At 36.7% G+C, this 27036-nt stretch overlaps 1 protein-coding gene across 1 annotated transcript; it reads left to right on the top strand.

Moving 5' to 3' along the window:
- Nucleotides 1–2268, top strand: LOC139704196 (uncharacterized). Its single transcript, XM_071607252.1, is given in 1 exon segment — nucleotides 1–2268. A coding segment is annotated over 1 exon segment (2268 nt).
- Nucleotides 2269–27036: the final 24768 nt, after the last annotated feature.

The following is a 27036-nucleotide window of genomic DNA, read 5'->3' as shown; positions in this document are numbered from 1 at the left end:
ATGCTTCCTCTCCGTCCCTATGGGCCCACAATAGATGATGGGCACGGGGGGGGGGGGGAGATTCAGGCTTACCAATATTGGCCTTTCTCCTCCTCAGATCTATACAACTGGAAAAATAACAATCCCCCTTTTTCTGAGGACCCAGCCAGGCTTACAGGTTTAGTCGAGTCGCTGATGTTCTCACACCAGCCCACTTGGGATGATTGTCAACAACTTTTGGGGGCTCTCTTCACAACAGAAGAACAGGAGAGAATCCTCTTGGAAGCCAGAAAGAATATTCTTGGACCAGATGGGCGACCAACCCAACTCCCCAATCTCATTGAAGCTGGCTTCCCCTTAAACCGACCCAACTGGGACCCTAACACCTTTGAAGGTAGGGAGCATCTGTCCACTTATCGCCGGGCTGTTATAGTGGGTTTCCGAGCGGCCGCCAGGTGGCCAACTAATCTGGCCAAGGTAAGAGAGATTATCCAGGGACCCAATGAATCTCCCTCCATGTTTCTAGAGAGAATTATGGAAGCATATAGGAGATATACTCCCTTTGATCCTCAGGTAGAGGACCAAAAAACATCTGTTGTAATGGCTTTTATTGGGCAGGCTGCCCTAGATATTAAGAAGAAGTTACAACATTTAGATGGATTACAAGATATGACCTTAAGAGATTTAGTCAGAGAGGCTGAAAAAGTATATTATAAGAGAGAAACTGAGGAAGAGAAGGAACAGAGGAGGGAGAAGGAGAGGGAACAAAAGGAAGATGAAAGGAGCAAAAGGCAGACTAAAGCATTGGCTAAGGTCCTGGTCACAGTCGCAGACAGGCCAGAAGCTAGAAAGCAGGGAGACAGGAAAGGACACCTGGGCCCACACCAAAGGCTGCCCCTGGCCTCAGATCAATGTGCCTACTGTAAAGAGAAGGGACATTGGGCCAGAAAATGCCCCCAAAACAAGCATCCACGCCGGCCTGCCATACTGACTTTAGAAGATGACTAGGAAAGTCGGGGCTTGGATCCCCTCCCCGAGCTCAGGGTAACATTTGAAGTGGAGGGGACCCCAGTGAACTTTGAAGTGGATACAGGAGCAGTATATTCAGCCCTTAAGACCCCACTGGGCCCTCTATCTAATAAAAGATCCTTAGTCCAAGGGGCTAATGGCAGCAAATATCGAGCTTGGACAACAAAGAGGACTATGGACTTAGGAAGGGGAAAAGTCCACCACTCTTTCCTAGTAATCCCAGAATGCCCGGCCCCATTAATGGGCAGGGATCTACTCACCAAGCTCCGGGCTAAAATAACTTTTAACCCTGATGGTCCCCAAGTGGAGTTTTTAAATCCTTCAGTAAAAACCCCCATAGTCACGGCTTTGACTATGTCAGTAGAGGATGAACATCAACTCTTCGTGGCCCCTGGGACTGATCAAACAGATAGACTACCCCAGAGATGGATAACAGATTATCCTGATGCCTGGGCAGAAACTGCTGGGTTAGGTCTGGCCATAAAACAACCTCCAATAGTAGTAGAATTAAAAGCCTCTGCCTCTCCAATCAGTGTTAAACAATATCCTCTAAGCAAAGAAGCTAGGGAGGGAATAAAGCCCCATACTCAGAAATACCTGGCTCTTGGGGTCCTAAGGCCCTGTCAATCGGCCTGGAATACCCCCCTGCTACCAGTAAGAAAACCAGGAACTGGGGACTACCGTCCTGTTCAAGATCTAAGAGAAATCAACAACAGAGTGCAGGACATTCACCCCACAGTACCCAATCCATATAATTTGCTCAGCACTCTGAATCCGGAGTGGAAATGGTACACTGTGCTGGACTTAAAAGATGCTTTCTTCTGCTTGCCCTTACATAAGGACAGTCAGTTGTTGTTTGATTTCGAGTGGATAGACCCAGAAACAGGAACATCTGGTCAACTAACCTGGACCAGACTCCCACAGGGGTTCAAAAACTCTCCCACTCTCTTTGATGAAGCTCTCCACAAGGACCTCAACGACTTCAGAACTGCACACCCCGAAGTCACCCTACTCCAATATGTGGATGTTCTGCTGCTGGCAGCCAACACCAAGGAGAACTGTGAGTCCGGGACCCAAGCACTATTATCCGAGCTTGCTCAGCTCGGATATAGGGCTTCTGCCAAAAAGGCCCAAATTTGTCAACAAGAAGTAATCTTCCTGGGTTATTCTCTTAGGGGTGGCAGACAATGGCTCACTGAGCCCAGAAAACGAACTGTTGTGCAGATACCACCCCCATCTAATAAGAGACAATTCAGATAATTTCTTGGGACTGCTGGCTTTTGCAGGTTATGGATTCCTGGGATTGCATCTTTAGCTGCCCCCTTATACCTCCTGATAAAGGGGGATGCCCAATTTCAATGGACCACTAAACACCAACAGGCTTTTTTTTTTTAATTTTTTATTGTTGGTTGTTCAAAACATTACATAGTTCTTGATATATCATATCTCACACTTTGATTCAAGTGGGTTATGAGCTCCCATTTTTACCCCATATACAGATTGCAGAATCACATCAGTTACACATCCATTGATTTACATATTGCCATACTAGTGTCTGTTGTGTTCTGCTGCCTTTCCTATCCTCTACTATCCCCCCTCCCCTCCCCTCCCCTCTTCTCTCTCTGCCCCCTCTACTGTCATTCATTTGTCCCACTTGTATTATTTTCCCCTTTCCCCTCACTTCCTCTTGTATGTACTTTTGTATAACGCTGAGGGTCTCCTTCCATTTCCATGCAATTACCCTTCTCTCTCCCTTTCCCTCCCACCTCTCATCCCTGTTTAATGTTAATCTTCTTCTCATGCTCTTCGACCCTACTCTGTTCTTAGTTACTCTCCTTATATCAAAGAAGACATTTGGCATTTGTTTTTTAGGGATTGGCTAGCTTCACTTAGCATAATCTGCTCTAATGCCATCCATTTCCCTGCAAATTCTATGATTTTGTCATTTTTTAATGCAGAGTAATACTCCTTTGTGTATAAATGCCACATTTTTTTTTATCCATTCGTCTATTGAAGGGCATCTAGCTTGGTTCCACAGTCTTGCTATTGTGAATTGTGCTGCTATGAACATCGATGTAGCAGTGTCCCTGTAGCATGCTCTTTTTAGGTCTTTAGGGAATAGACCGAGAAGGGGAATAGTTGGGTCAAATGGTGGCTCCATTCCCAGCTTTCCAAGAAATCTACATACTGCTTTCCAAATTGGCTGCACCAATTTGCAGTCCCACCAGCAATGTACAAGTGTACCCTTTTCCCCACATCCTCACCAGCACTTGTTGTTGTTTGACTTCAAAATGGCTGCCAATCTTACTGGAGTGAGATGGTATCTTAGGGTGGTTTTGATTTGCATTTCTCTGACTGCTAGAGATGGTGAGCATTTTTTCATGTACTTGTTGATTGATTGTATGTCCTCCTCTGAGAAGTGTCTGTTCAGGTCCTTGGCCCATTTGTTGATTGGGTTGTTTGTTATTTTATTGTCTAATTTTTTGAGTTCTTTGTATACTCTGGATATTAGGGCTCTATCTGAAGTGTGAGGAGTAAAGATTTGTTCCCAGGATGTAGGCTCCCTATTTACCACTCTTATTGTTTCTTTTGCTGAGAAAAAAACTTTTTAGTTTGAGTAAGTCCCATTTGTTGATTCTAGTTATTAACTTTTGTGCTATGGGTGTCCTACTGAGGAATTTGGAGCCCGACCCCACCGACTGTAGATTGTAGCCAACTTTTTCTTCTATCAGACGGCGTGTCTCTGATTTGATATCAAGCTCCTTGATCCATTTTGAATTCACTTTTGTGCATGGTGAGAGAAAGGGATTCAGTTTCATTTTGTTGCATATGGATTTCCAGTTTTCCCAGCAGCATTTGTTGAAGATGCTATCCTTCCTCCATTGCATGCTTTTAGCACCTTTATCAAATATAAGATAGTTGTAGTTTTGTGGATTGGTTTCTGTGTCCTCTATTCTGTACCATTGGTCCACCCGCCTGTTTTGGTAGCAGTACCATGCTGTTTTTGTTACTATTGTTCTGTAGTATAGTTTGAAGTCTGGTATCGCTATACCGCCTGATTCACACTTCCTGCTTAGCATTGTTTTTGCTATTCTGGGTCTTTTATTTTTCCATATGAATTTCATGATTGCTTTCTCTATTTCTACAAGAAATGCCTTTGGGATTTTGATTGGCATTGCATTAAACCTATAGAGAACTTTTGGTAATATCGCCATTTTGATGATGTTAGTTCTGCCTATCCATGAACAGGGTATATTTTTCCATCTTCTAAGATCTTCTTCTATTTCTCTCTTTAGGGTTCTGTAGTTTTCATTGTATAAGTCTTTCACCTCTTTTGTTAGGTTGATACCCAAGTATTTTATTTTTTTTTAAGATATTGTGAATGGAGTGGTTGTCCTCATTTCCATTTCAGAGGATTTGTCACTGATATACAGGAATGCCTTTGATTTATGCGTGTTGATTTTATATCCTGCCACTTTGCTGAATTCATTTATTAGCTCTAATAGTTTCTTTGTAGAGCCTTTTGGGTCTGCTAGGTATAGAATCATATCATCTGCAAATAGTGATAATTTAAGTTCTTCTTTTCCTATTTTTATGCCTTTAATTTCTTTCATCTGTCTAATTGCTCTGGCCAGTGTTTTGAGAACTATGTTGAACAGAAGTGGTGAGAGAGGGCATCCCTGTCTTGTTCCAGATTTTAGAGGGAATGCCTTCAATTTTTCTCCATTCAGAATGATGCTAGCCTGCGGCTTAGCATAGATTGCTTTTACAATATTGAGGTATGTTCCTGTTATCCCTAGTTTTTCTAGAGTTTTGAACATAAAGGGATGCTGTACTTTGTCGAATGCTTTTTCCGCATCTATCGAGATGATCATATGGTTCTTACTTTTGAGTCTATTGATGTGGTGAATAACATTTATTGATTTTCATATATTGAACCAGCCTTGCATCCCAGGGATGAATCCTACTTGATCATGGTGCACAATTTTTTTGATATGTTTTTGTATCCGATTCGCCAGAATTTTATTGAGGATTTTTGCATCTAGGTTCATTAGAGATATTGGTCTGTAGTTTTCTTTCTTTGAAGTGTCTTTGTCTGGTTTAGGTATCAGGGTGATGTTGGCCTCGTAGAATGAATTTGGAAGTTCTCCCTCTTTTTCTATTTCCTGAAGTAGCTTGAAAAGTATTGGTATTAGTTCCTCTTTAAAGGTTTTGTAAAACTCTGCTGTATACCCATCCGGTCCTGGGCTTTTCTTAGTTGGTAGTCTTTTCATGGTTTCTTCTATTTCCTCAATTGATATTGGTCTGTTTAGGTTGTCTATATCTTCCTGACTCAATCTGGGCAGATCATATGACTTAAGAAATTTATTGATGCCTTCACTATCTTCTAATTTATTGGAGTATAAGGATTCAAAATAATTTTTGATTATCATCTGTATTTCTGAAGTGTCTGTTGTGATATTGCCTTTTTCATCCCGTATGCTAGTAATTTGAGTTCTCTCTCTTCTTCTCTTTGCTACCATGGCTAAGGGTCTGTTGATTTTGTTTATTTTTTCAAAGAACCAACTTTTAGTTTTGTCAATTTTTTCAATTGTTTCTTTTGTTTCGATTTCATTAATTTCAGCTCTGATTTTCATTATTTCTTGCCTTCTACTTCTTTTGCTGTTGTTTTACTCTTCTTTTTCTAGGATTTTGAGATGAAGTATGAGATCATTTATTTGTTGTTTTTTTCTTTTTTTAAGGAATGAACTCCAAGCAATGAATTTTCCTCTTAGAACTGCTTTCAATGTGTCCCATAGATTCCGATATGTTGTGTCTGTGTTTTCATTTATCTCTAAGAATTTTTTAATTTCCTCCTTGATGTGTTCTATAACCCATTGATCATTCAGTAACCGATTGTTCATTCTCCAAGTGATGTATGCTTTTTCCTTCCTTCTTTTATCGTTGATTTTCAGTTTCATTCCATTATGATCAGATAAGATGCATGGTATTATCTCTACTCCTTTATATTGTCTAAGAGTTGCCCTGTGACATAATATGTGATCTATTTTTGAGAAGGATCCATGTGCTGCTGAGAAAAAAGTGTAACTACTTGATGTTGGGTAGTATATTCTATATATGTCAATTAAGTCTAGTTTATTAATTGTGTTATTGAGTTCTATAGTTTCCTTATTCAACTTTTGTTTGGAAGATCTGTCCATTGGTGAGAGAGGTGTGTTGAAGTCTCCCATGATTATTGTATGGTGGTCTCATCCTTGGGAGTAACTAGAGTTACAGGAATGCACAATTGGGTGAGTTTGTATACTCAACTTTAAGAATGTTACAAAATAGCCATGTACACAGTCATGCACTTCAATACTGGTGATACAGGTTTCTGATGCTTGAGGATCAAAAGTTTTAGATTAGCCTTGACAACTGAGAAAAACCCTGTCATAAAACAAAGAAGAAAAAGATCTTGGAGTATAACTCAGTGATAGAGGAGTTATGAGTTCAATTCTTCATATTGCTAACTAAGTTAGAAATATGAAACAAAAATATGATTAAAATTAATACTATTAATATTTTAGTATATAGACTTCTCTCTAGCTGTAAAAATTTTCCACAGGCATTAAAACCAGTGTTCTAACAGAAAGAAGAGAAAGCACAGAAATTTTACAGGATGAATTATATTTTCAAATTAAATCAAGTTTTGAACTGTAACAAATTGTATAGATGAAATGAGAATCAACAGACTCCCGATTAAAATACTATTTCCTCATTATGTGTCAAAACAAGTCCAATGTTTAAATATTAGAAAATAAGACACCATTTAAGATGGGGTGATTTTAACAGCTCTCTTTCTGTTTGACGTCCCAATTCTGCCTTTGTGTGAACTGAAAAGAACCGGTATGGTGATGTGTTTCTGTAATTTCAGTGACTCAGGATATATAGGCAGTGAGATATCACATTCAAGGACAGCTTCAGCAACTGAGTAAATACTAAAGCAAACAAACAAACAAAAAAAAAAAAAACCACGACTGTGTTGGGCAAGGTGCACACAACCATAATCCCAGAAGGATGGGAAAATGATGCAAGAAGATGGTAAATTCAAAGTCACCCTCAGCCAAAGTGAGACCCTAGAAAACTCAGTGAGACTCTGTCTCTAAGTATAATACAAAATAGGGCTGGGGATGTGGCCCAGGGTTAAGTGCCCCTGGCTTCAATCCCTGTTACAAAAAATAAAATAAAATAAAATGGGGCTGGAGGTGTGACTTTGTGCTTAAATGCCCCTGGGTAAGATCTCTGGTACAAAAGAAACAAATTCTGCTCTTTTGAATAAGTGTCACTATCTAACATCCAAGAGAATATGAAAATATTGATAACTCATCTAACCTAGAGGAGGTGAGTTTTGGCTTTGAGATAAGGTAAAGTTTAACCTGAAGTCCAGTAAAGTTACTTAGCAAATATTCTTGTGAGACTTAGAAAATATTCTTTCACACTGAACACCTATGTGAACCTCATCGATTATAAAAGGTACAATAATCATAAATGCCAACATGTAACAATTCTTCAGCTTCATTTATATACAGAAAGTAGATGATATGTTTTTCCTCCTACTCTAGAAAAATGTAGAATGTGTTTCCAAAACGTTGAATATGGTCTCTTATTATTTTTTTTTATGAATTATGTAATGCTGTTTGCTATGAAAGAGCAGTCAGGTATCTGGTCAAGAAACATTTGAATGTTTTTGTTTTTGCTTTCATAACACTGTTACCTCCATGATAACAAGCCCACAATACTTTTTTAATCATGAGTTATTTTGGGAAAAAACATCAGGGTGTTTTATTGGCAGCCAGATTATACTCTAAAGTTCAGTGTATTTACCAACCATCAGCTAATCATATGCAGCAAAGATTCCAGGTGAACTGAGCCTAAATTGACGACCATCCCAAATATGAGCTAATAAGTTTTAGAATGAGTTAATTAGTGACAGATAATTACTTAATTTATTCACTATAGGTTGGATGCCAGGTTTCAATCACATGATGTGCAGAGGTTGTATGAAAAACAGCAGTCATCTTATAGACAGTGATTTATTTTTTCTTCATTAAAATTTTGTTGACTCTCTTAATAAACTGTATTGAACTATAGAAAAATATTTATAGACATATATGCCTTTAATTGTGAAAATATTCTCCCACTACCTTATAAATTTGGTATGAATATTAGCACAATTATAAAAGCTAAATATCTCAATTCTGCCTCTAGGGTCAAGGTAAAATTGCAGATAAGTTTCCCTTTAATGTATTTATATCATAGAGTCTGGGCTACTGAAAAATCTGAAGACCTGGCACCATCCACCTCCTGTGACATCAATTCTTTATATTTACTATGTGGGATCTGAAATGGGAATGAATCTGTTCTTAGAATCTAGTGAGAAATAATGTCCACATTTGTACAGTTTTGGGTTGGAGCTGCCAGCTGTCTCAATGTGCACTGTCTCTCCTGTTCTTTGTCCCTGTTGAGAATATGTCCAAGAAGTGTATTCCATCACCTAGGACATACAAATGAGTGGTTCAGGCCTTTCATCTTGCTGATGTCAATGAATCCATAGCTCTCAATGTGAAATTTGGATACAGTAAACTGAGATATGCCTGAGACTTCAGGTAAATAGTGAATATTAAGATGGTTTTCCAAAAGTGCATGTATGTATTAATAAATTCATAGTGTCAAGCAATGATAATATATTGAATATAGAGTTTTTAGTTACAATTTGTTTAAGCTCTTATTTTCTTCTTCTCCTTCTCCTCCTTTTCCTCCTCCTCCTCCTCCTCCTCCTCCTCCTCCTCCTCCTCCTCCTTCTTTTTCATTTAAGGACAGGATCTTACTGAGTTTCTTAGTGCCTTACTTTTTGCTGAAGGTAACATTGAACTCACAGTTCTCCTGCAACCACATCCTGAGCCACTTGGATTACAGGTGTATGCCACTGTGCCTAACTTTTGTTTTTCATTTTTAATTTGAATAGAAAAAACTTTAAAATTATACTTGTGAGTCTCTTTTTAGGGGTGAGAGATATGGGGACCTTGATGCATAAGGAAATTGCTAATGAGTTTAAACCTCAAACTGTTTTTCATAAGATCAGTGAACAGAAAAGTGAAATAAAAATTTAAACTAACTGTGATATCATTTCCATAAATAAAAATATATACATATTTATTCACAAGTTGCTTTAACCTTATATACAGTGATATGTGTCAATGCACTTCTGTCTGGGTTAGGTCCTACTATTGGAAGGAAATTCTCCCTCAAAGTAAATCAACCCAAGGAATTTAATGCAATTCACAGCCACTCAAAATAATAATAATAAGAAGAAGGGTAGGGGGATTCTAGAATTTTGATGCACACCTGTAATATAAGTTACTTGAAAAAGGATCACAGGAAAAAATTATTCTCTCTCTCTCTCTCTCTCTCTCTCTCTCTCTCTATATATATATATATATATATATATATATATATATATACACACACACACACACACACACACACACACACACACACAAGTAGTGAGGGTACACAAGTCTAATACACAGTCCTTTTTTTCTTGAATTTTCATTTGTTGCTATATTTAAAATATAGAAATGACTGGCTTTACAAAGCCAGTTATGTAAAAAAAATTCAGACACTTTAAAATAAACAGATCACTCACATTATATTTTCTACAAAAATATTTTATTTACCATTATATTTAGAAAAATTTAACAGAATCAAATTATTTCACATACATAAAAAAGTTAACCTTAGATAAAACATATATACATTTATACATAGTGTTCTAGAGTGCACATGCACATACATATTCTAAAACATATAAAAGATTTCATCGACTTGGAGAAAAATTCCAGGAAGTATCTAGTATTGATATTATTTAATAAACTTTCATGAATAAGTAATTACAAAATCGTGTCTAAACTTGTGAGAAGTAGTTTCATATGTTATCTTTATCCCAAGAAAATAAGTTTTCAGAGATTTATCAGAGGATACATAATCTGTCATTCCTCACAGTCTTATCATGCATTCACTACTTTTTTTATTTTTAGCATGGATTCTCTAGTACTTAAGACTTCTTTCTTCATTTGTATATTTAGTTTTCCACTTCTACCTATTTTGTTTTACTTTCTTAATCACTCTTTGTATTCTGTTTTCCTCTCTCTCATTCAAAGAATAGGTTTAAATGAGACAATATATTACTTTTGTAATAAATGAATATATTTTAGTTGCTTCAAAAGTATTTGCTTTTTTTCATAATATGTTACAATTATTCTTGAGTATTACAAACTCCACAATGGAATATATAAAACATTTCAACATATATAAACATGCTTTTTTATTTTTGTATTTAAATATTTTATTTCCTCTGAATTTGCTCACAATCTTTTATAACATAATTTTTAGATTTTATTCTAATTTGTTATAAAAGAGAGTAGAATGCATTGTAATTCATATTACAAAAATAGAGTACAATTTTTCATATCTCTTGTACACAACAGAGTCACACCATTCATGTCTTCATACATGTACTTAGGGTAATGACATCCATCTAATTCCACCACTTTCCTATCCCCATGCTCCCTTTCTTCCCCTTCCTCCCCACTGCCTTATTTATAGTTTGTCTATTCCTCCCATGCTTCTCCCTCCTTTCCATTACATATCAGCAATTTTATGTCAGAGAAAACATTCAGCATTTGGTTTGGGGGGATTGGCTTACTTCACTTAGCGTAATATTCTTCAGCTCCATCCATTTACCTGCATATGCCATGATTTCATTCTCTTTAATGATGAGCATTATCCCATTTTGTACAAAAAGAACATTTTCTTTATCAATTCATATACTGAAAGGCATCACAGCATACTACAAGAATGTAGCTACAACAATGTTTATGGTAGCACAATTTAAAAAATGATTTTAACTATCAGATTATAAATGCTTTTTCTAAAAATCTGATATAAAGGTATAAAATCTCTACATGGTTTCTATTGAACATTGTGGATGTTGAAGGTGTTGAATATTTTCTTATATATTTATCATCAGAAATACTATTATTTCTACTAATAAAATATTTCTAAAATGAAAATATTAAATGGAGAAGCCAATAAAGTAATAGCCTTGCCTCATAATGTATTAGGTGTAAGACTTTGTGAATATTATAGTATTTTTTAGGTGTAAAACCTTAGCTATATTTCATTTGAATCTTAGCTTTTCTCACTTAGTAACTTTATAAACTATGATATATCACTTAACTCTGGGAATCTCAGTTTGATTATATGTCAATCATTAATAATTGCTCTCAAATTTTTCTGGAAAATTTGAACATGCCCAATATTGTTTTCTTTTTTAAAAATATTTATTTATTTATTTTTGAGAGAGAGAGAGAGAGAGAGAGAGAGAATTTTATTTATTATTATTATTTTTTTTAGTTTTTGGCGGACACAACATCTTTGTTTGTATGTGGTGCTGAGGATCAAACCCGGGCCGCATGCACTCCAGGCAAGCACACTACCGCTTGAGCCACATCCCCAGCCCTGTTTTCTTTACTTATGTGTTATAAAAGATTTTTTTCAGAGTTCTCTAAAGTAAAGTAGCCCTGAAAAAAAGCAAGTGCTCTATACAATGTAGACATGTAGTGGTCATAACTTTTGAGATCAGAACTACATGAAGCTTGGTTTGTATACTCCATCAATTCAAGTTTTGTAAACAAGGGATAAGACAATGTTTTTATACCATGAAGAAGACCTCATAGCAAGAGAGGTAGACACTGCAGTCACTTATCTGCAATAAGTGAAGTCCCAATATCACATCCACTTATCACATCCACCACATTTGCAAAAAGACATCTCATTACATCAAAACTGGTATATGAGATGTAACCTCACTAAAAGTCTCACCAAGCACAAAAAATTTGAGCACCATACATGGGAGGGAGGAATCCAGGACCAGATCAAACAGAAACTGCTTGCATTAAGACCTGTAACCACCTTGGTGATGTAGCTGAACACAAAGAAAAATCAAAGCATGAGTATTGGGGTTTAGAGATAAGTGTGCAAAAGGCTTAATTGTTCTAAGGCAAGGAAGCAATGTAAACCATAATTGTAACTATGCAGTTATAAATCACAATTTTAAACAAAAGGACAGAAAAACAGGCAGAAGTACCGAATTAAAGAACAGGATAGAGTATTTAACTCATAATAGAAGACTTGACAATCCTTACCAAAGGGGTGAAGATGTCCAGAAATTTTCCTTTATGAAGATAATTTGTGGAAAGAGGGAGTTTTTTGTTTCTGAAGAAAATTTTGGCAGAAAGTATAGAATAAGAGAAGGAATAGCAAAATCACAAAAGTCACAGAAGGAAACTAGAGTCTAGTAAGATGTTCAGTTATAGGGTTGGGGATATAACTCAGTTGATAGAGTGCTGGCCTCACATGCACAAGGCCCTGGGTTTAATCCCCAGTACCACCAAAAAAAGGTTCAGTTACAAATTTTTATTGTGTTTATCATGATGTCATTTAGAATTATTATTAGTATTATTATTTAAATCAGGAATTGACCCCACAGATGCTTAACTAATGAGCCAAATCCCAGCTCTTTCTTTTCTTTTTTTTTTTGTTTTTTGAGACTGAATCTTGCAGAATTTCTGAGACTGGCTTTGAGCTTGCAATTCTCATGCCTTAATCTCTAGAGCCAACCAAGATTACAGGCATTCGCCACCATGCCCAGCTTGGAATTTTTTTAAGTTATTTTATTTTTATATATCAGTGCCGCAGTCTGGCTGGGCACAAATGCCACAGTCTGGCTGGGCACACAATCACGAGCCACCACACAGCTTGTAGATTCAAACAGCAACTCTTTATTCCCAAACTCACACCAGCCGTCTACAATCACGTTCTGGGGAAATCCACGTTCTCTGCCCAAATCCACCTCCACTGGGCTTCTATCTCCCAAAAAATACTGTCTGAATCCCGTGAGAACTCAAGGGGAACTCAGGCAGCAGGATACGCCCTATTCCCAGCAGGAATAATCTTAAACCTGGAACGCCCTAAACCCGATTATCCTAAACCGGGAACACCCTAATCCGCCCTGGTCCTTGAGCAAGGTCACTACATGCAATGTCACTGCAAAATGTCCTATTTCCACGAGTCCTTCCACTAAGCAACATGGGGTACGCTGGCAAGGAAATTGTCATACCTACTTGGCTAATGGCTCCCAGCATATCAGAACTTCATCTGACAATGATTGTATTTTCTTTTGCTAATGTTTTGAATAGAATCTGTACCTTATACCCCAAATAACCTAAAAACTCACTCTTTATGTAAATATGATATCATCTTGGCATGAATGGAATGACTCTACAGTTCTTGAAGGGACTCCCTAAGTATGGTCAAGCATAATGTCAAATCTTTGATATTGTTCCATAAGAAATTTAGAAAAGAATGTGGCACATTAAATGTATATTCTAATAAAATTAAAAAGCCTTGAAAATTATGTCCCAGATACTTGTGCTTTAATCCATTAGGAGTAATGTTTTAGACTGTATAGTTGAGAAAATAAATGTTGTTTAGAACCTCACATCTCAGTGATTTATTTAATCAATGTTTATTTCCCACTCTAAAAGGTCTAAAGTGAACAAAATCTAATGGTCAGGCAGGTCTACTGGGTGGCTTACATCTGAGATAGTTCTCAGAACTCTGGGGTTCCTGCCTTTCATGGGTTTTATGAATCACTTTTCTTCTACAATTTCTTAGTATCACAAGAGTACGTGTTTCCATGAAAAATATCCACCTTAGTCTCCCAGACTTTAGAAATCTTCACTTTGTGATGGTGTGCTGTGGGAGAGGCATTAGCTTTCAGAATCAGTTTCAGCCTTCAGCACACTTGCTTGTGCTACTTGCCATCTTGAAGGATTTTTCCAGCATAAAGTATGCTTAGATAGTTATTTTGTGTATGGGGAAAAACTTAAATTTTTATTTAACTTGCCTCTTGGCTGACTCATGTCTCTTAACCAGTGATGAATTTATATTAATAATTTTACATGAATAATAAAGGAAAAGGCATATTTAATAGGATAAAATTATAAGTAAAAAATAGAATGAGCCATTATGCCTTCATTAAGATTGCCAAATGAGAAAGAAAATTAATGTATTTTAAATATTTGTAATTTAAAATTATTGTACTTAAAATATTATAGCAAATATGGTAACTTTAAAACTGTTTCTTTATCTTAATATATATGATAGAAACTTTATAACTTAAAAATTATTTTTTCAAACCTGAACTCAATGAATCACACCTCACCAGGTGCAAAACTCAAAAATGAAGGCAGAGAATTTGTATATTAAGAACAAGATTAATTTTTTTTAAAAAAAATAGATGGCTATTATAAAACCTGGAAGATAATGTTGAAAAGATTCTTCAGAATGAAAACAGAAGATTGGACAAGGAGATTAAATTTTCCTAACATGATTCTAAAATGAGAGAAATGAGATATGGAAAAGGGGAGATAGAACATGAAAAAATAAAATTCCTTACTGCTGAGTGGGAATGTGAATCTTCAAAGAGTTTAAAGTCTTTCCACAAAGTAAAAAGTGATCATGAATAAAGGTGACAAACCCACAGTTGTCCCTGAGTTACCACCAGTCTCCCTGTCTAAAGACACAGGAGAAGTTCTTTCAAGTTTTTTGAGATAAGGTTTAAAACTAAACATCCAAGCCACTCAACCTTTCTTTAAACTAGGAGCTAAACATAAAGACCATGGTTTCTACACAGACTTTATATCCTGTGATATTACTGTGTCTGTGTTTTAAACAATTTCATCTGTTGCTTTATGAATTTTTAAAAATGACTGTATTCTGTAATGGAGTCCTTTGTAAATTACCTGATAAATGTTGAATAAGAAAAAGTTATCTACCATAGCTAGAATATGGTGAAAGGCATTAAAATTAATTAATCTAGAGAACTAGAAGTAAAAGTGTCCCAGAAATGAATGTAAATTTGCTAGTTTACATTTAACTTCTGGATTCTTACCATGTATCCATTAAAATATAAGATTTGAAGAAAAATCTTTTTAAGACAGTATGTACTAGTTCTTTGTCTTGGCTAAGGGACGTCAGACCTCTTAAGACCAACTCCATTCCTCTTTGATATAGCCCTAAATGCTGTGTGGTCCTGCACTGGCTTTGTCCTTGTTTTTCAGTTCCTACTCTTCTGTAGCACTTTTTGTTCTGACATTATTTAAATAGTGCTCTCATTCTGGGTGGTTCTACACATTCTGTAGTATGAGCAACAAGCACAGGGTAATCATTAATTATTGAAGAAATACGAAGGCAAATTACTTCTAAAAATAGATAAAGAGAGCTAATTATTTTCTTTAACTTTTTAAAGACCTAAATATAATTACTCAAAAACTTGTTCTTCATTTTTTTTTTTTGATGTCACAGTGGAAAGACGTGAGAGACACACATGGACAGACACAGGGGATGTATAAAATTTTCTGAGGTTAAACCTTGTTGTGCACACCCATTTCTCAAGTATTTGCTTAAAATTCTGACTTCTTTTCTCTAATATATAAAATCATTAATATTTGGTAAATTAGAATGCTTATTAGTTTTGACTTTACATCAAAATTGATTCTGATATTTTCTTGCCAAGAATTTATTTATTTCATGATCCTCAGATTTTTGAGGCTTACTTAATATTCTTATCATCTTTCTCTTATGCTTGCATTACTCATAGACAGAATTGCTGTACTCTTTCATATGTATTTCTTAAGAGTAAAAACTTCAGAGTATTTGTTCGGGTATCAAAAGTATTTTAAATTAATCTCATGGTAAAACAACTCTAAATACTCCTTTCTATGTTTTTACATATTCAAATTGAGGTTTTCTTCAGAGCATATTTTACTGAATATTTGTGTTTCACAATAACAGACTCAGAAATTTCAGTCACTAAAAGCCATTTATTTACTGATATATGTACAATTTGGATTTTTAATTTTGTGCAGCTACAGTAATATTTGATAATAATATTTATGATGCTTTCATGAACAAAAGTATATTACAAAAATAGATGTATTTCACTATACCTTAATAAAAATGGACATGTACATGTATCATTATTTAAATGTTTATTTTCACCTCTGGGTTTTTTTTTTACCAATATTATTATAAAATAAATCATTTAACATTTATTAATTTATGTTTATTTTTTTGTACCATATATTTATTTATTATGTTATTGTTGTACACATATTGCTGGTTAATACATTCTATTTTTTAAAAGAGAGAGAGAGAGAGAGAGAGAGAGAGAGAGAGAGAGAGAGAGAGAGAGAGAATTTTAATATTTATTTTTTAGTTTTTGGCGGACACAACATCTTTGTTTGTATGTGGTGCTGAGGATCGAACCTGGGCTGCATGCATGCCAGGCAAGTGCACTACTGCTTGAGCCACATCCCCAGCCCCAGGTTAATACATTCTTAAAAAGAAAATGCTATTTAATAACCATAGCAATGGTATATTAAAGAGCTTTTTAAACTACTCTTTTAATACATATTTTCTTTTATCTTTCTAAAACCTTCTAGAATGTGTAAATTTATAAATATACACATTGAGAAACAAGAGATCCTATGGCAATAAGTAATATATCAAAGTGTCAAAACCTGATAAATTCAGTGCTAGAATTTACAGTTTTCCTGAATTGCAGGTCAACGATGTCTCTAATGCAGATAGTAAGCAAAACATTAAAATAACTAAATAACTGTAATTGAAATGATTCAGCAAACTATTTGGCATGACCATATATGTCCTCAATTTTAATCAAATATATATTAGATTTATTTATAATATATAGGTTAATTTATTCCTTTATGATCATTATCTCTTTTTTGAGAAATGACCTCTAGTAAACTGCCTCATTTGGCCTCAGGATGTGTGTACAGTAAGAAAAAAGTCTCAAGATTTCTCTCTATTATATTCATAATATATTCACATATCCCCAAGGCCTTTCACATACTGGTCAGTCACACACAGCAAGCAATTTGAAAGTTCATGAAGTTTTGCAATATAACATTGTTATCCTTTCAAGCTATTTCTAAGAATTCTGTGTGCTTTATTGAAAACATCAAGGAAAATGAATAAGTCTTTTTAAACCCAGAACTTGAAATGACACTGGACTCAAGAGATCAAGTTTATGAAGACAGGAGTTATGTGTTATGGCTTCTGTTTATCTGCAGAAGAGCTGTCAAGGTGAAAGGGGTTGTGTGAGAATGGCCTTAGGCCTTAGCCTAAGCAACTCCTGTAATGCCAGATTCATGGGACCCCAATAGGCCTCCAGGAGCTGAATCTGATGCAATCACACAAGAGTGTTTATTGTAAGCTCAAGCCTGGACTCACAACCATTTCAGATACAGTGGTCCCAAAGAGTGAGTCTTGACCCTTAATTCAGTGAGGATTAATAGATTTTGGGGGATACTGTATGCATCACAATATCACACAGCTAATCATTTCACATCACAGAAAAGTCAAACAACAACTCTTAACATTGATTAGCACATTCATTGGCAGGAACAAGTTGTGTAAGGGTGATTGGTTAGTTCAAGTTGTGGATACATTTGAACTGATTGGTTTAGGCCATGAGAGGTTGCAAGAGTGTATATGATAAACTTGCCTAATTATTTCACCAATCAACAAAACTACTGGGAAGGTCACCTGGTGTTTCAGGTATTTTCTGTGTCTCATGCTTTTTGTGGTAGCTAGGGGGTTGCTATGGGTCCTAACCTAGTGTAACTGAGTTAGGATCACTTGGCATGGAAGATCTCTCCAGTTATTCACAAACAACTCAGCAGGGTGGGAATATGCCTAGAAGCACTCTGAGTTTTTCCATGGACAAGGGTAACTCCCTGCTTTGGACAGGCTTTGCTCTGACGTAGAGGCTGGTTTCTCAAAAATGGAGTCACATCAGTTTCTAACTCCATTTAAAAAACTCCATTTTGAAACCTGAGGTCATTATTAGAGGTCATTTATCACCAGGCACACCCACAGAGCCCTCTAATATGGCCTCAGACAAATTACTTCCCTTCACCCTGATAAACTGAATAAAGCCTCTGGCAGGCTTTCCTTTCCTGATAAGAGTCAAAGGTGAGAATATCAGGATGGAGACCACCAGAGCAGATATTTCTGACCTCAGGGTAAATGAGAAATCTGGTGGCACCTGATAATTACAAGGTGTGGTTAAAAAAATAGTATAAAAATAGAGTGAATAAACAGGGATTCATCAAGCCTAAACAAGTATGTACTCCAGCTGGAGAGCCTGATGAGGACCTTCACTGACATCCCATCACTTGCCATCATTTTCCTATTCTCTGTGTGATCCTCACTGCTCTCAAACTCTACCACATTGTCTGGACCTTTGTGAGAGCTGCAACTTCTCCCTGTGACCCTCTCCTCAACTGGTCATCCACTCCCCACCAGAAAAATCCTGTTTTGGTTTGGGACCTGATCACTGCTGTCTGAGTGAGTGTGCATCTGCAGGACATAAAGCCTAAGGCTTGAGAGTTTTGAACTTAGCATTCAGAGGAAATGTCTGTCACTAGCCTGTCATGATTAAATCTGTTTTGCCATGTTCAGAATTAATCTAAAATTGTTTTCTGGGAATTAATTAATCTAGAATTGCTTGGTGTTATTTGATTATCTCCACTGCAGTGCCTATCATTAAGGATTGTTGTTTTCTTCATTAGGAACCTATAGAGTAAAGTTGTATTAAGAATTTGAGTGAATAAAGAATTGAAAGGGGCAGAAACGCATGGACATTCTTTATTTCTCCCCTTGACTGCATATGTCACAAATTTGCTCCCTGGCAACCTGTTGCTATTATTTTTAAAGTATTAAATTAAGGAATTTGTATCACTAAAAATTATTATTATCTTCAATTCTAAATGTTGACTTTATTTTTGGCATTATCTCTGTCCTCTGACTGTTATTGTTACTGCTGTTTACTGGTAATGAGGCCTTGCTTTCCCAATGCTGAAGTATAACACCAGAGAAGCATGTCAAGGCAAGTTTAGAGAGGAAAGTTGAAGCTTTATTAAAGGACAGCAGAAAAGACTTCTCCCTGGAGGAAGAGGGGGACCCAATGAAGTGGTACCCCCTTTCTCCACAGAAAAGTCCGCTTCACCATGGCTAATTTGGGGACTCTCAGCCAAAGAGTCTCTGCAAAAGAGTTCAATGTAGATAAACTTTCTATTTTTGTGTTGCCCTGTTTACTTGGCCACTGGCCAGGAAGATACCAGCACTCCAGGTGCTGCACACCCCCTTACTATTTTCACAAATATATCCAGTATAGTACTTTGAAGAAATGTGCAAACAAGGCCTCTGGCCTTGAGCTGGGCTTCACAGAGATGTCCACATTTTAAAGACAAGTTACAAATGGGCTCCATGGTAACAGCTGGCAGAGGGAGGAAGAAAGGGAAGAAGAAGTTCTCCTCTTCTCAAGTGTTGTCCTTGAAGGGTTAACTTGCCCAGAACAGTGAAAGAGAAAGCTGCTTTTATGTGAACTTCTGCAGACCATGAACTTCTGAGCCTCTCTACTTACATGCTGGGTATAAAACTCTGAAACTCCCTGAACTTGGAGGGATTGATTATTAACAGCAAAAGCTGTGCTCTCTGAACCTGGCTGCAGCCAAATAAAACTGTTTCCTGCTATCTTCAGTGCCTTGCTTCATTTGTCCCTACAACAAACTGGGACACAGCACTGGAGGGAGTTCTGTCACATGTGGTGAGTCAGGTTTTGCAAGAGAAAACACCAACTGGGCTGCTATCCCATACATCTTTCCCACTTAGAGTAGCAATCTGATTCTGATTATCACCCCAAAGCCTCTCCCCACAACAAGAGGCCTTTACATATAAGGGTCTGCTGACTGCCCCATGTCAGTCACATGTCATTTGGAAGCCAATGACAGATCCACATGGCTCCACCATAGATGTTTTATCATACACCCGCACTCTACTGCCCCAGGCCCAGTTCCCAGCAGGCTCCAACTCAATGGCATCTCTGTTCTACACCATTTTCATGAATTCCAGTCAAAAAAAGCACTATCTGGTTCAGTCATGATGAGCAACAGGAGATCCGATGGATCTCCAGTGCTTCCTGGTCATGAGAATTTCAAATATTACACTGTATTGGTCTAGACATCATTCAAGGATGAATTAGGTGGCACTGTGGGTCTTGATTCTTTCAGGAACCATTAAGGGGTGAGAAAACTCCTTTCAATGAATTTTATATATATATATATATATGAGAGAGAGAAATATATACATTAAATACATGTAAAAGTAGCAATAGATATTCAAATCCAAATTCTTAATGGAACATATATCATTCAAAGATCACAAAAATATTCATTTGACTCTACATGGGGTTATGTATAAACTTGTTCAACTATGGAGCTCACCATTGGTTGAACTTTCAGTTGCCCTGGGGTTTGGGGGGAGTGATCTGTTCATGGAATTTGTATTTGCCAAAGTCAGAGTACTCACATGAATGTACCTGTGATAGCAGGAAGGGCAATATATATGTATATAACAATACATGTTCTGACCCAGCCTACAGAGAAAGGGAATCCATAAGTTATATATTTGTTAAATTTGACGATCCATGGAGAAGTATTAGAATGAAAATGTGACTAGTGTTATAACACATACCCTTGATAAAGCAAAAGGAAAATCAAAGTATACACAATTCCTCCTATGAACTGCCTGCATTTCTTTATTTTAGGTTTGCTTTTATGCATATGTTAGGATTAGTACTCAGAGTCTAGTAGGGTATGGGTTAGGGTCAGAGATTCAATACTTCAAAGGGAAAATATTAAAATCAATCCAATGTGTATATGAACATGTGCTACACAAGATCACTTCCCACTGTCATCCAGAACAATGCCTTGACATTACCATCACCCCAAGTTATACACAATTAGAGGGAGAAGAAGAAGAATATCTGTGAATACATACAGGAATGGAAAATGCTCAGCAGTTCACAACCTTGTAGGTGGCAGAGGAGATTACAGTGACTGAGCCTTTAATCTCTCCTACTCTTGGCTGTGCCCTTCCAAAACCTGATCTCAGGTAGTTTTTACTGAGTCTCTGGAAACAAAGAATTGAGAACAGAATGCATTAGTAGAAAGCTTTCCAGCACTCATCCTGGTGAATATATGAATAGACTGCTGCTTGCTTTGCAGATGGGCAACACCTACTATGTTCCTAAGTTCCTGAATTTTTCCTGAATTTTGGCCACTCTCCAGAAGGGGCTCGTGATTTTGTGTCCAAGATATGTACCAGCTCCAATCTCTGTGAAATGGCCATTTCCTGGATTGTTGAAAGGAATGCCAAGCATCTCAGAAAACTCAGAAATCACTGTGACCGGTAAGGGTCTCAGTGGAGAAACCCTGCTTGGCTAGATAGCAACCTAAGTAGCATGATCAGGAGCTGTCAATGCCCTAGTGTTCATCTTGTGGAAAAGTCTGTCCCCGGGCTGTCTTCTTACCTATTGTTCAATTCCCCTTCATGACAGGAAGGTCTTCACCTCAGACCATCCCTTTGTGAAGCCTCAAGAAAACAGATTCAAAATGGAAATGAAGGGGCCTCACCTGTGGCTCTTTGGTAAAGTGCTTTGTGAAGGGATGTGTCTGAATCAACCTCTTGGCACTGGGTGAGGCTGTGGATTAGATTCTCAGCACCCCATGAAACTAAATAAAGATCCCATATGTCCATCCAAAACTAAAATTACAGAAAAGAACAGTAATTTTGGATTAAGTCTCTCTCCTTTTTCTGGTAAGGCTCCTGACCTCCATTTAGTTCGAAGGGATTCTTTGGTCAAATGAGGTGTTCCAAGCCCTGCAGTAGCTAGAATATAAGTGGTTGTGTTTTCTGCCTTGGACTTTGAATAGCTGGGATAACAGGTATACACCATATCATAACACATAAAGAATCTACCCCCAGCAGTCAGTAGGCTTCTAATTTGAGAAGTAGGGCAGTATTAAACAAATTCTTCTACTTAATCTCATCTAAAATTAGTCAAGTTCCCAATGAAGCTACAGAAACAAAATTTCTATCAATATTCTCTGTTGATAGAAATTTTTATTTGCCAAACTCAGTTGTAGTCATATCCTATGGAGTGATAGTCATATCCTATCACTAACTTTAGCATCCCAGATCTGGTCTCTTTATTTGTCAAAGCCAGCTTCCCAGTTCCTTCTCTGCCTCAAGGCCTCCCATTCCCATGGGTGAGCCCACTGCCCCTTATCTAAGGCAGTGTACTCTCACTTCAGTAACTCCTCATGCTCTGTCTAGTGAGTGTCTCCTTCAATTATCTGTTCACAAAAAGAACTTTGAACTACAAACCTTGTCATTGCATCCATCTTGCAAGAAAATCTTTCATGATTAGAAGTTGAAAACAACTAGAAATAGAAGAAAGAAAAACAGCTGGATGATATGGTGTATACCTGTAATCCCAGCTATTCAAAGTCCAAGGCACAAAACACATAAGTTCTAAACCACCCTGAACCCCTTGACCAGATTCTGTCTCAACATTTTTAAGAGGGTCAGGATTTAGTTCTGTTGTTGGGAGAATGCATGTCTAGCATATGTGAGACCATGAATGCAATTCTTGATACTGAAAAAAAAATGAAAAATGCAAACAACAACAAAATAAAGATCACACATGAGAAATTACCTTCTAATACATTTAATAATCAAAAAACAAAATATTTTCTTCCCAAAATGGAAAGAAGACAAATTTACATGCTTTCACTTGTTCTTTTTAACATATTAGAAATCCTGGCCAGATCAATCTGCAAGAAGTACAGGCAGAGGGCATGCCAAATGGAAAGGTAGAAGTATAAAAACCTCTGTTTATCAGCGAGATAAAGTTATATCTGGAGAATCTCAAGATTCCAAGAAAATAATCACCACAATGAATAAATTCAGCAAAGGTGCCAATACAAAACCCCACACACACAAAGTGTGTTTCTATACACTAATAATAAAAATATATATATATGGAAAGAAAATCAAGAAAACAATTTCATCTGACAAGTAAAATAAAATGTAATACTAGACCCAATGTAATACTACCCAATCAAGTAGATCAAACATGAAGACTTTAAAACAAGCAATGAAACTTAGAATAACACCAAAAAGTGAAAGATATCAAATGATCATGGGCAGGAACACTTAAACTTGTTAACATATCAACACTATCCAAAGAAATCTACAGTTTCTGTTTCATCCCTAAAAAAATTCCTAACTTCTTTTTTTCATGAATACCATTTTTATTTCATATTTTTATTTACTCATATTCGTTTTACATGATAGTAGAGAATATTTTAATTTATTCATAAAAACATGGAATACATCTTATTCTAATTAAGATCCCAGTCTTGTTGTACATGATGCAGAGATTATTCATTGCAAAAATTTAAAATTCCAAACTAAAATGATAGGGAATGTGAAAACAACCAACTTCAGAAACATTTTGAACAAGAACAAAATTGGTGGTCTAACCTGTCATAATTTCAAAACTCCATGCTATAAAGTTACCAGTCATACAAACACAAAAGATAGAAATGTTGATTAATAAAACAGGGTAAGAAATTCAGAAATGAAAAAAAATAAGTTCTCAAGTGATTTCTGACAGCAGCATTCCATGGAAATGGACAGTATTTTCCACAAATACTGTTGAGAAAACTGAATAGATAGCAACACATGAATCAAGGAAGTTGGGCCCTTATCTGACACCATGGACTAAAATTAACTCAACATAAATAGAGGACCTAAGTGCAAGATCTGAAATATAAAACTAATAACACACAATAGAAAAAGCCCATGACAAGGGATTTTGACAGGGACTTTTTGAACAGCACATCAAAAGCACAGGCACCAAAAGGAAGAAACAAACTGAACTACATCAACCCCAAAACTTTGCTTCATCAATGGACACAGTCATTAGTGAAAAGATGACTCACTAAATGCAAGAAAGCATTTGAAAATTATATTTGTGATTAGAATTTAAGATCTAAGTTATAAAGAGCCCTTATATCTCAATAAGAAAAAAACAACAAATCAATATTAAAATGGGCAAAGGACTTGCACAGATATTTCTCCAAAGAAGATATGCAAATGGCTGAGAAGCACATGGGAAGATGTTCAATATCAATAATAAGTGGAGAAATCAAAATCAAAATCACAATGAGATCCAGCTTCAAACACACGATGAAACAGAAAGAAACAGAAAACAGAAAAATCCCTGATCGGCTCCCATTCTCCAGTCCAGGAACAAAGAGGCACATCCACCCACCACCACAACTAAGACAGAAAACACCAGTGCTGCTGAGAATGTGATGGAGCCAGAACCCTAGTGGGTTAGAATGCAAAGTAGTGCAGGCTCTATGGGAAACTGATTGGTTGTTCCCCAAATTATCAAAAAGATCATTCAAATGACCCTTCAATTCTACTTCTTTTGAAGAGATATTTATATGCTTGTAATTACTACAGAATTATTTATTATACTCAAGGGTACATTGAGGAAGAATATTTTTATTTTTAGCTGTGCATTATAGTTATACAAAAGCATGGAATATAGTTTGTTCCAAGTCAGTCTCGAGAACTTGCCCTTTCCCTCCCTTCCTCCCTGACCCAGTTTCCTTTCTTCTTCTATTCTGGTCTTCCATCCATGTATTTATAATTTTCTTAACTCGTGCTTTACAGATATACATAAAGATAAAACTCACTGTGGTCTCTTCATATATGTATATAGGATAGTATGGTCAATTTTATTCTACAATTTTCCCCTTTTCCTATCCCAAGGAAGAATTTTTTTTTTTTTTTTTTACGTGTAGCACATGATTAAGTATTATTTGGTCTAAAAAACAAAGAAAATCCTGGCCGATAGTAGAGTAGGGATGGACCTTGAGAATACAGACTGTATGATCATACTTATATGAAGTACAGTACACAGAGTAATTAAAATAATACAGAAAGGAGAATGGTGACTTCTTAGAGCATGAGGGAAATTGATGATTACTGTCTAACAAATGAGCTTCAATTTTGCAAGATGAGAAAAGTTCTGTGGCTGCATGCTGGTTTCCAAAGAATGGAAAAATAAGTTTAATGAACATCACTGATGTGCCTTCCCAAATAGCTGACATGGCAAAACTTTGCTGTGAATATTTGAAAATGTATATAAAATTAAACTCATTCTGCTTATTTCCACACAAATAAAAACCAAGTAAATTCTCCACTAGTAGAAACTTATCAGAAGGAAGTTCTGTATGAGTAGAAATGTGAAAGGATCATTCAGGTTGAAAGGATGAATCACTCACTTGGTCATGCTAAGAAAAAAAGAATACAATGAGGGTAGCTCCACAGGAAAATTTAAAATAAGTATCATTGTACAATCAGTTCTTAACTCCTCTCCTAATCTGACTGAGGTGCAGTGGTGTAATAATTATAGAGCTTGTGATGTTGCCAGAGCATGCACACCATGAGGCCAGTCATGTGCACATATGGGCCAAGGACACCACCAAGCTGGGAGGGCTCTGTGGAGACTTGTGCTTAGGGTCTCTGTCTTTGTCTTGGCAGAGGGAAAAATGCAAGGTAGGATGCAACAGGTGAACAAACAAACAACTGTCTCAACAATTGTCCTTGGATCTGTGAAACTCCTGGCAGTTTCCTTCCAAAGTCAGTCCCTTTGAATCACAATGGCCATACCTTACATCTTGGAGGAAAAGCTCCCCCCACCACTCCTGAGGGACCATCCCTGATCAGCTCCCATCCACTAGCCCAGGATCCAAGAGGCACATCCACCCACCACCACAACTAATGTAGACAGAAGTCAGATAAGAATGAGAACGCAGAAATCACTGTTGGAGCTCCAGATCAACAGGAACAAGCATCAGCGCACTTGGGAAAGGCTTGCCATAACCAATGTGTTCCTGCCATCCCTTACGGCCACAGATGCACACATGCCACCCAGCCACAGAGACCTGTGAACACCTCTTGCTGAGACACGTACATGTAAGGATGCACACTCATTAAAACCCCTTCCACCACAGATATCATTAAAACACCTCACATTTAGAAACAGGTGCATGACCCACAACTCACTGCCATCCCACCAAAAACACAGATGCATAAATCACCTTTATCCCTGCTTTCCCTGAATACACACACCACCATTTCCTTTCTAAAAAAATATATATACATACCCACAAATACACATGTCTGTTATCACCCAGGTACTGACGGACATGCAATTATAATGTATGCTTTTCCAAATGCAGGCTTATACATTCCTATATACACTACACTTCCTGAAGGCATGCACATGATATAACCAAACACTAAGTATGCATGCACACAGAAATATAACATACAACCCCCCTACACACACACACAAAATAAACCCTATTTGTTACCAGAAGTCACATAAACAAAACACTAAGTACTCTGGAAAATCTCACAGACTTGATCCTCTCATCGGAAATACAATATACACAAAAATGTCTTTGAACTTCTCCAAGATTGAGTGGAACCAGAAATACCCTGATTACAAAAATGTAACATCCTTAACCCTAAATGACACAGGTACAACCACCAACATACACACATAAACATGAGTCCATATTCCCAGAATCACTTGATATGCAAACACCAACTCCCAATAACAAATAAAGTTTCCCAACCCTCTCCAAATGTACACAACAATGATGTCACCTACAATCTACTCATTGTCATTTCCCAAATACATACATAACACATGTGTGGCCTTAATACACATATTTTACCCTTCACTCTAATGTCACACCCTTCCCTAAACAAAAATTAAAATTAAATTAAAAAATCAATATTTTGTGAATATCAAAAAGTATTCACCAAAATACTCCATTCAAACACTCTTCTTAATAATTATTCACAAGTCCCACCATGTCATAATAACCCATATACACTGTC

Source organism: Marmota flaviventris, unplaced genomic scaffold (genome assembly GCF_047511675.1).
Source record: "Marmota flaviventris isolate mMarFla1 unplaced genomic scaffold, mMarFla1.hap1 Scaffold_44, whole genome shotgun sequence".
In the NCBI taxonomy this organism is placed as follows: Eukaryota; Metazoa; Chordata; class Mammalia; order Rodentia; family Sciuridae; genus Marmota; species Marmota flaviventris.
Note: the sequence above shows the minus strand (reverse complement) of the source record. Positions and strands in the feature narration are given on the sequence as shown.